This window comes from Aythya marila, assembly GCF_965140915.1.
Source record: "Aythya marila genome assembly, chromosome: 2".
Classification (NCBI taxonomy): Eukaryota; Metazoa; Chordata; class Aves; order Anseriformes; family Anatidae; genus Aythya; species Aythya marila.
The window spans coordinates 150,519,858-150,531,157 of record NC_139043.1 but is presented as its reverse complement, the minus strand read 5'-3'; the positions used below and the strand labels follow the sequence as shown (position 1 = coordinate 150,531,157).

The 11,300-nt window shown below is 34.5% G+C and overlaps 1 protein-coding gene across 4 annotated transcripts in view; it reads right to left on the bottom strand.

The window, feature by feature from the left end:
• Positions 1-2,046: 2,046 nt before the first annotated feature.
• KHDRBS3 (KH RNA binding domain containing, signal transduction associated 3) overlaps positions 2,047-11,300 on the bottom strand; it is a 92,649-nt gene continuing 83,395 nt past the window's right edge. For 3 of the 4 annotated variants that reach the window (XM_082754692.1, XM_082754693.1, XM_082754694.1), the window contains 2 exons: positions 10,380-10,438; positions 6,100-6,699 (listed from right to left, as the gene is read on the bottom strand). In XM_082754692.1, coding sequence (XP_082610818.1) covers positions 6,608-6,699; positions 10,380-10,438 — 151 coding nt within the window. In that variant the 3' untranslated portion in view covers positions 6,100-6,607. Of the gene's footprint in view, positions 2,776-5,137; positions 5,195-6,099; positions 6,700-10,379; positions 10,439-11,300 lie in introns of those variants that run through there. The other variant, XR_014317022.1, reaches the window with a different exon arrangement.

The following is an 11,300-nucleotide window of genomic DNA, read 5'->3' as shown; positions in this document are numbered from 1 at the left end:
GCATTTTAAAAATCCAAGTTAGCAGAGATGTTCTCTCAGCTTGCAGTTGTAGAGAGAGCCTGCCTGAAGACAAGGGTCAATGCACTGCAAACACATTCCAGTATCTGAGAGTGCACAAACATTTATCATCTTAGCAATATGTGCTTTAACACTAACTACCTTCAATAATTTCCATTACCAAAGGGGTTTTTCTCCCCATTAAACAATTGCAGCTGTCTTGGAAAAAAAAATGCTGAGCTAGTGAAAATAATTCTCAGCCCCTTCAACCAATTAATCTTTTTCATAAACTTGAAGCCAAAGATACTCTGATTCTTGGTTGTGAATTTACTTGGCTGTGACAGCCCTGAGGTTGTTGGATATTGGTAACCTGGAAATTCTATCATTCAATGACAGATGCAATCCCCTTTATCTGCATATTATTTTTAGCTTTATAACTTTCTATTTTCATCTTTAAATTTTCCATTATTTTACCCAGAAAGATGAGAAGTTCCAACTTGAAAAATATGCTCTGCAACATTCTTTAGAAAGACGGATGACCACAGTTCTAATTCACAGTCTTAGACTATTATTTCATAAACATTTGTACCTAAGTAATGGTGGGAGACCCCCACTTTTAGATGTCCAAGTACTCTATTGGAAAGACTGTGAAGCAGACTGAAGCTGAAGGCTCATGTCCTTGCTCCAAACCTTTAAAAAAGGTGATGGTATGAACGGTTATCATAGAACCCCAGGAAGGATGCAGCCTTCCCTTCCAACACACATACATGGTCTCTTGAAGTGAGTGACAAAAAATTTCCCCCTTTCAACAAGACCCAAGTTTCACTTAAATGAGATCACAAGAAATACACAACCCCACTTACTAATAAAACCCAGCAGAAATGAAGACCATTCAGAGTACAAACACAAGTTTTTAGTGAAATCAAGCGAACTATGTGCAAGACAAATAGGCAAATAGCCTGCAGTTAGTCCACTTTGGCTTGACTATCAGTTTCTATGTTAGTCTACTTAGCATTTAGGAAATATATCAACATTATTGGAAATTCTAGGTAGCTTTTACAGTGCCACATATTAAAATAAGTTATGCTAGCAAAACATTTCAATATCAACACTAGGAAGCTTTGTTGTTGACTCCAGAGTGAAAGCTCAATACCTTACTCATTATATAGTTCATAGCAGTCCTCAAATTAGATTGTGTTGGTAATCCCACTGTCCAGTCTAAATTGCAGTAAGTGAAATTGCATTCTGCTTATCTAAATTCCAGCCCTCCCTGCCCAGGATCTACAGACAATTTTTACACTTGGCTAGCATTTAAAATGTTAGGTGCTGTTCCACACCAGAGGTTCCTGCCTGTCAATATGAAGGGAATCCATTATTATATGTCTCTTGTGCTTACTCAAACATTTTTGGATTTTGCTCTTACTTATTAAATGTTATTTATTTACTACGTACTTATAGCTTGCTGTGGAAAACATTGCAGAAATGTAGTTGTAATACAGTGAGAGATGATGGCAGGGAAAATATTCTCAATTGTGAGAGAAACTGATAAAAGCACCTTAAATGTTCAAAGGTTAAAAGTAAATATTTTTTACACTATCATAGGGTGTTTTTTTTGTTTGGTTGTTGTTGTGTTTTTTTTTTTTTGTTTGTTTGTTTTTTTTCCAGTTTATTAAACATGGTATGTTACTCATGATACTTGCATCAATGTAAAGTTTAATATGAAATCTTAATTTTTCCCATATTCCCATAAATTTCCAATCCATCCTTCAGTAGTCAGTATACAGTATTAGAAAACAATATATGCTGAAGAGGAGGCATTTGGTGTGAAGAAGCTATTAAGTGGTATTGCTTGTTTTCAAAATAAAAATAAATGTGATAGGCCCAGAATGTTTTTCTGAGGATGAATGAGTTTCGGTAAATACAAAAAGAAAAATACATCTGATGAAAACGTAACCAAGGAATGAGACGCACACTCCACAAGAAATATTTAGGAAAAAAAAAAAAAAAAAACGAAAGAAATTAAATTATCAGAATTTTATTTGTTACAAATTATCACAGTCACGATTAATATAAATATAAAACAGAGAAAGCATTGAGGAAACATAGCTGTAAGATACAAGATTAATCAAGGTGTAAAAGCCTCATCCAATACTACTACTAGAAAACTGTGATTTTGTATCAGAGAAAACATTTCTATGCAAACACCAAGTGAAAGAGAATAAGCAGCATAATATAATTGACAGGAATTGAAACACCTTCATGTTATACAACAAGTTTCTGAAGGAAATGGAAGCTGGAATATAATTTCTACTCATGAGTCTTGTTTTAAGTAGACCTGTTTATGATTAGTTAATATGAAAAGCTTCAGAATAAAACACCAATCTTCATTTTAATTTATCCATGATGTTCATATATCAGACAAGCTATTTTGAAAGGCATATTTAAACTTTAAGTCATGAGAATTCACACATGCTTATACTTGCTGTGTAAGGCTAAGAGAAGTCACTAAAGGAACATGAAGTTGCATTATTGCTTTGTAACAGGAACTTAAATTGAAATTCTTTATTGACCTCCAAATAAAACATTGTTTAGTCACTAAACAATTAATGGTTTATATATACAATTATTTTAAAAAGTATATAACATTATACACTTTAAGGCTTTAATACAAGAAATACAGAACAGGATTTTCATACTCCGAAGCCTGTCTCATTGTTGCCTAGGCACACGGACAAGTACAATGCTCTAAGCAGTCCGTAATTAACATGGCAGAAGTTCCTGAAAAAGAGAAAAACAGTATTTATTTGTACACATCCCAAGACTAGCTACTACTAATTCTCTGGAGACTGTCAGATTACAAGCAGTTGAATCAGGCAATAATGTATAAAACAAACGTATGCAGATTTATGGAAACCATTGCAGAAACTGCTTTCATTGGAATTCAATGCAAGTGTGATAAAAGCTTCAATAAAGGTAAATTAATGATGTGATTATAATCATATTACTTGACCAGTAACACAGCAATTGACTAGTGTAAGAATACTATTCTTAGTAGAACGGATAAATGTTGCTAGATTTAAGTTTGTCACGATAAAAGGCTGCCTTCTCTCTTTCTCTCTCCCTCTCCCCTGGTGCTCTCTACCTTCCTCCTTCTCTGATTTAGGGACCTTTTTAGATTTATTTTTCCCTCAGTTCAAAACCCAACAAATTTAATTTCATAGATTACTCCAAAGAAAGAAAAAACAAAAATGCAATAGCTGAACACAATGCTAGTGCATGTTATCTCAGAACTATCAAATTTTACACTGCAAATTTGTAGTTTCCATGAATATCTAGAATCAGCTGTTTTAAGTGATATAAACATTTATTTTCTTGGAAGAAATAAAATGTGAGCATTGAAAGAAGGAAGACTTACTGGATTTAAAATTCATACCACTATTATGTTCAGTACCTACGCAGACTTTTTTTCTGACATTTACCAAATATAGATCTGGCATCTCATTAAAAGAGCAAATAAACTAGGACTCAAATTATTAACTTTTCTGGCAAGGTGGGTCATAGCTACTCAGTAGGAACACTGTAAGGCCAGGGATTACTCTGTCTTCTGTCAGATGCAGATCTGGCACGCGCTCAAAGCCTACACTAGGATGGGTGTGCGCTTAGTCATGTGAGGAATTTTTTTTTAATTAAATCATGACCTGCAACATCCAGTCACATGAGAAACAATGGGAGTTGCAAACATCCTCTGCATGATTTGACAGGGACTTCTGATCCGCCCCCTCAAGAGAAATTGCACATATCTCTGCTGATCCATCCATCCTCCACATAGAAGGCACCAAGGAAAGATGGCATCAAAGCTATGAGTTAGATAAGCACTCCAAAAGGTTGAATTCACTTCTGATTCACTCACGCATCTACTAGCTATCCCTGCTACTAGATATTTTAGTTTTATGCCAACCTGTTTCATTGTATATCGCAAATATACAACTTAATATTTGCAGATGAAAACTTAATGATTTATGCAACTCATAATAAAAGAAGTTGTCAATAGAAAGAAAGATTTAACCAGGGTCACTATGTACGTATATATGTATTTTAAAAAGATACATTTTCTAGGATTTGCTCTAGCAGCTAGCCTTACTCTTGGTTATTTAATCTTTGCCCTTTGAGCCCCAGACGGCAGGAATCCTCTCTAAGCTCTCGTAACCTTTTTAAAAGTATTTTGCTGTAAACATTTACAGTAGTGTCAAAATTGTTCTAAGGCCATTTTGTATGTACAAAAAAATCCTTTGGCCTGTGACAGCAGACTCCTACATTTACTGTTCTGTAGGGAAGCAGTACAATGTATGCAATGTTTTGAAGTATAAAGATCTAAAGTCCACTACAGACTTTGAGATCATGAGGTTAGCAGGAAGAATTTCCATTCCAAGTACAAAAACAAATAACAAATCTGTACAAAGTACAGTAAAATTACTTCATAGAATTTTAAGATCATTTAGGCTGGAAAAGATCTCTAAGATCATTAAGTCCAACTGTTAACCTAGCACTGCCAAGTCTATCACTAAACTTTATGTACTGAATTCATCAGAAACAGTAAAGCTAGGTCTATAGTTAATGTTTCTCAATGGACTTGTCCTCCATTTGTGCCAAAATCAAATTTGCTTTTCATGCAGAAATGCTTGACTCAAAAAATCACTCTACAAAATGCTTTATTCAGCTTCGTAAAACCATTTCAGATCTGTTTTCAGACTAGATAAGAGTTTTAAGCTATTTGAACACTACGAGCATAAAAGTACATTCATTTTCTTTCACCTTCCTCTATGTGATGAAATAATTAATTGGCTGAAATGCTGTCAGAATTAGGTATACCTTTGATTTCCAGTCTCAGATACAGTTACAGAATAAGCAAACAGCCAGAGGACAGTGTCTGCACACCAGCACAGTTTAATGTCCTGTTTAATGACAATTTAAAATTATGGCCTTTCCCAGAGGAACTGAAAATAGGCAGTGATTTTGATTGCGCTCTAGTTCAATGCCTGTAACCATTAAGTAATTAAAGCCTTGTGTATAAAAAATTAAGGACCTGATCAAAAGCTCCATTATTTATCTAATAATTTCACAGATGAGTAAAGATACCTACCAAAGCATCAGAAGATTAAGGTTTTTGTTCTCTTGGCTGTCCAAAGAGTTAGGTTTCCTGACAAGAGAAAACAAAATACTTTTACTAAATTTGAAAGACTTTCAAACAAAAACTAAAGAAAACAATGTAAATCAAACTATAATTAATAGAAACTTAATGATCAACAAAAAACTTTGGATAACATTTGTAATGTTTAAGTTACTAGAATTTATGGAAAAATAATATATTACAAACTATCGGTTATGAGGTTTTACAGTTGTTTAATAGGGAATAGTTTGTCCAAATTTAACTAGCTAAACTAAGGATTTTAGATTACTAACACAAATTAAACGTTTTAAAATGAGAATTTAGGTGTTCTTAAAGCCTTTCCTACATTCTGAAATGAAACTTTCTAAGTTGTAGTCTCCCTGTTTTTATTGGTTATACTACGATAAATTAGTGAGATTAAAATCTTATTTGATTTATTTACCTTTGCAAATGAAGACCGTTTTAAGGGTTACACATCCTCTGCCTCTGACGAAAGCGACCTCAATTAGTCAAGTCAGAAAGTCTTTAAAAGCTTTGTGTTTATTGCTTCCAGCACGGAGCGAGGTGGTCATTAACGTACCAAAATTCTCATAAAAATTCCAAAGTTGCACTAGTGAAAAAATGCTCAACAAGATGAAAACTAGTCACATCTTTTTCAGAAAATTCATTAGCTATTTTAAACCATTTTTTACAAAAATATTTTGATTTAATGTGGCACTCAAGCAGATCCATACCATTTGGATACTTTAAACAGCATTTATATCTACTGTGAGTATATAAACGTACATTTAGGTTTATACCATTTTTAAGAAATTGTGCAATGTTTAATATGAGCCTTTTATGCTGATCATTGTTAAACGGATTTCTCCCTGTTTACTACTATTTATGGAGTTTTATTATAAGATAAAGCATAAAATTAATCTCACACACACTGATTTTCTTTCAAAAGTTTATTTAGTATCAAGCAAGGGTAAAACTTTGCTTAACACTACAGAACATTTCAAGACTTGAGTTACAAAATACCACATTATTTGCATTTGTAATTTGCTTCCCTTTTTACGCATGTTTGCAAAGAGAAAAACTAGCAAATGGCTGAAAATAAAGACTAAAAACTAAACTGTTGAAAACCTTTAAAATAAAAGGTTACGCTTATGTTAAAAGAATGGACTAACATATTTAGTAAACCTAGTTTAACACTAGTTAATCAAAGGTTATTTTTTTGATCACCTATTTTTCAAATACAGTTTGGAAATAACAAATTCCTTGTTTTACATATCTTTCTGTCCAGGTTGTTCTTTCAACAAAATATTTTAAGTTCAGTCCATCCATTCAGATTTTTAAGCGCTTTGATTTAATAAAAAGGGATTGTTCATAGAAAAAATTACTTTGAACAGTATACAGGACTGGTGGAGATTGGATATTTCACAACATCAGACAGTACAATCAGTATCTCGCATATGGCTGGTCTCTGTAGACTCCTTTTGTCGTCCTTGCAGAAGGTGCCTTGTGTCTTGAGTTGGTCCATTCTTCTTGCCCTACAAGAAGGGAAAATAAAATCTAGTTAGACCCCTTTCAATATTCTCAGATGCTGTGCTTTTTAAAAAATTATTATTATTTGTGATTTAAATGGCAACACTATTAACTCAAACCAAAGTGTCCAAACTGAAGTTTAACACTTGAACCACAAAATGAGGGAGCAACGCACCTACATGAGATACCCCATGATGCTCTTTCAGCTTGTAACACCATGGAGTGTGACAGATTTACAGGGACACTATTTAGGGCTCTGTCATTCAGCTGAGTCTACTTACTCAATATATATAGAAATGCCAGCTATACTAACAGACTAAGAAATAATTATGTTAGAATGAAATGAATGAAGCATCTGAGCTATAAATAAGCAACCCTCAGAAAGAAATTTCTTTGAATCAGCACCATTTTAGATTTAATTCAAATATGCAATCTAATAGTGAAAAGCCTCAAGTTTCACTACAAACACCTGTGGCTTCTAACAATATAAAGGCAATATTGATCTTCACTTAAATACACACTTTCTTTAACATGCAAGAAATTGGAAGGTAGATTATAAAAACATTAAAAAGTAGGGGACACTGCTTGTTTGAATTTTGAAAGTAAAAGAAGTTTGTGAAACAACATGTGCTATGTTTAATGCTTCGAAACCCTACTGTATTTTAATGGTAATAAATATAAATAAAAGGTAGCAACATATTGTCTGAATAAATGAGAATCAGACCTACTGTGCAGGGCATTCACAACGTGAGGGAAGATTCAGGACCAAATGCATGTATAACTAAACAGGACTTAGGTGTGCTTTAATCATGTGAACACAAATAAGAGTACCATAGAAACCAAGAGGGTAAAAAAAATAAATCCCAAAAGCAACCTGAAAAGAGTGAATGTGCTTCTAAATCTGTTTTTGGAGAATTGCTCTGCCCTAAGCATGCAGGTGTACAAGTGAACACAATGCAATTCAGAAACAAATTGTGGAATCCAAATGAATAAATATGGTAATCTAAAATGGAGGCATCATTATTTACTGTTCTAGTCAACAGAAAAAAAGTATCGGAGTCAACAATCAAGCAACCCCCTGCATTTCTTTGAATGGTAAGGTAACCTCCTCAGATGGTAGACATCTGAAATTAGGTGGCAGGGATCCCATAAACTCATTGGTCTGGTTTCATCGTCTCTTCATAATAGTCTCATCCGAGATACTTTATTTAAATAAATAAATAAGAAATAAAAAAAAAAAAAAAAAAGATGAGGGAAGCATAGATTACGTATCACACTGAGGTGGACAGAACAATTGCCTAGTAGGCAAGAGGCACAAGTTCAAATTTTGCTCTAAGGCTAGAAATAAACTTTATCTTAGGCATGTTCTCCAGCTATTTGGTAACATAATAACATAAATGAGAAGCAACGTCATGGGCTTCTTCATTACAATGAGAACAAGGTTCATATTAAGGAAGAGAACCCTATCCAGACAGTAAATGCAGCTGGCTAAGGGACAAGAATTAAATAATATCCTAGCTTTAAAGTACTGCTGCAAATAATAGTTTAAATATAAAAATCAATCTTGGTTTAGTAGCAAGAACAGCTTGAGGGGAGTACTTGCTCCTTTTCAAGCACCTGGCTAAATTAGTAGGGTAAAACACACACCGAATCACAGAATTTCTAGGTTGGAAGAGACCTCAAGATCGAGTCCAACCTCTGACCTAACACTAACAGTACCCACTAAACCATATCCCTAAGCTCTACATCTAAATGTCTTTTAAAGACCTCCAGGGATGATGACTCCACCACTTCCCTAGGCAGCCTGTTCCAATGTCTAACAACCCTTTCGGTAAAGAAGTTCTTCCTAAGATCCAAACTAAAACTCCCCTGGTGCAACTTAAGCCCATTCCCCCTCGTCCTGTCACCACAGTTACTTTTCATCAGTTCTCCTTTTGGTGCCATTGGAGCCCAGAATTCTAAAAAATATTCTTCCTATATCCTCTGGACTTGACACCTGAGCTTCTCAGAGAACAAGAAATTCAGATTCTTGAAATTCAGATATGAACAATAAATTCAGATTCAGAGAACAAGAAATTCAGTTCCTGGGACACCGTTTCATCCTGGCCAGCATTAGGCAGCCATCTGCTCAGTGAGCTGTCTTATGAATTTTATTTTGAGGCAACTGATGTTCTTTGTGTAACGTAAGGATGATTATTAGTACTTGATTCCACATTTAAGGGTGTACTTGAGGGTGATCTAGTTAAGAAAGTATGTAACTTGTAGTCACTAAGGCTTTATTGGCTCTAACCCCAAATCATTCAAGGTATTTATTGTCTTCCTCTCAACATGAATAAATATATCACTTAATATTCTGAGTGGCAGTGCTTAGAAAACCAATTCTAAATGGGAAAAACAATAAATATTTTTTTCAGCCTTAAATACTGCAATCTGCATTTCCCCCCTCAGTCAACTCCATCTATATTGAGCAGTTTAGCACATTTTCCCCCTATCAATTTTGCATTCATGAAATACTCTTAGAAATATCATGCTTATATTGGCAAAGCATTTGTTTTAATACTGAAATAAACATTTCACTTATATATCTATCAAGACCAACTGAAAGTGCTGGGGGATAGAGGAATTTCAAATGACCTCTTCTTTTGATAAATTGACTTTTCCCTTAAGCAAAATGAACTCGTTTAAGCAGATGATATTGAGCAAACTTCTGTATTAGGTTCATTTATCAAGACAAACATCTTAGTTGAGATCATTTTTGTTTTCAGCAGGAAACACTTCAAAATGTAGTCCAAGAAATGTATCACGGAATATTTTCAGTTGAGTTCTGAAACCACTGTAACACCCGTTGCCCAGAGTCACAACTCTCACACTATGTACTAGCAATCCTAAAATGTTTGATATTTGAGTGATCTAGATTTTATTTCTCTGATCTCTAGCCAGAGATTTAACATTGATCCCTTAACCAAAGGTGCCTTTTAACATGCTTTATGCTTCTAATCCGTAACAGATTTCTTTAATTAAACCTGTCACTACTGTAATTCTAGCCCCCAAAAAAGTGTAATCTTTACCACTGGCATATGGTTTTGCTTCATTATGCATTGTTTTGTCTCTGTATGAGCAACCCACTGCCCTCGTGTCTATTAGCCACCTAAAGTACTTTTACAACCTTTACATAATGACTCCCTGCTTGATTTCACAAGACTGATGCATGATAAGAATACAAGAGGACCATACACAGCACTCTCAATTAGGCTCTGACTCAGTACAGAAGTTCAGCATATTCCTGGCTGGTATCAAATTGCACACCAGTTATGCCACACTAGAAACATTTGCTTTCAGCAGCAAACAGCCTCTGAAGTAAGTCCAAACACACCAATTCTTTCCATAAATCTAATTGCATGTGACATGAAAGGAGTACTTGCAGCATGAATTAGATTTTTCTCTTTTAGCTTTTTATTTCTTTGGTTTTAGTTTTAGATGACTATGTTAGCTAACACACCACAGAAGCCTCCTACAGTATTTTTCTCAATAACCACATGTGGAGCTCTGTCACAGCGCAAGAATCCCTGAACAGCTGTTAACCACCACAGAACTGAAGTCTGCCTTAGGGAAATTATTCTTCTATGTTTATATTACTTTTTCAGAAGACTTTACTACTGTACTCATTCAGCTCAAAGCTACTCACCGTAAGAGTCGTATGTTTCTTCACTCAGTCCATGGCCATAGTCATAGTAATCTGCTCCACTGTATAGGAGGAGGGAAGCAGGAGGGGAACAAGAAATAAAGAAGTTAAATTTTAAGAAGCAGTTTTTACAATTACTATACATTCTACCTGTGAAGAGGAGAAAGCTTGAAGGATGTAGACATGTCCTAAGCTTAGGAAACTAAGCAACCATGTGACAATGACAGCTGAGGTCCTCTTTGTTCTTTAATGAGAAGGGAAAATAAGATGTATTTATATCCATTTAGGTTTATTTTTCATCTTTGAGACCCTGGTCCATAGCGGTAAATGCGGATGTGGGAATTTTGTATTTAAAATTATGCCAATAGGTTGGAAGCTTGAAGATCTTAAGACTGCCAATGAAAGAAGAATAGCTGGTGTATGTATGGAACCCAATTCCTTTGCCATCAGTGCCTACTACTGTCTAGTATTTTGCCTGTGCATCTTTGAATTGACAGATAGAAAACATAATAAAGGATAAACAAGAGTTAGATGCTTCCTATGTGTTTGTAAGGTCCAATGTCTTCAAAACAAGAAAGATACACACATATTCAAAGACTATTATTTTAACAAGTAGACAAGAAACGGCAATCAAAATTTCAAAGTTAAAAGCAGAAACCTGAAGTCATTAGTATTCAAAAATCTGTATGAATATTATAACCATGGACTAAAACAGTCTTCCATTTTGTAATGACATTTCTATTTCTATTAAGACCACTGAATGGAAATTGGAGGATTAGCCTTATTACACGCTCCTTTTCCATCATGTTTTCATATTTTATAGAAATGTAGCTATGTATAGTCTTTTACATAATTGATGGAACAGGCAATATGTAACAGAAGACCATTAGACATGTCCGCAGGATGTCAAAAGAAAGTCTGGTT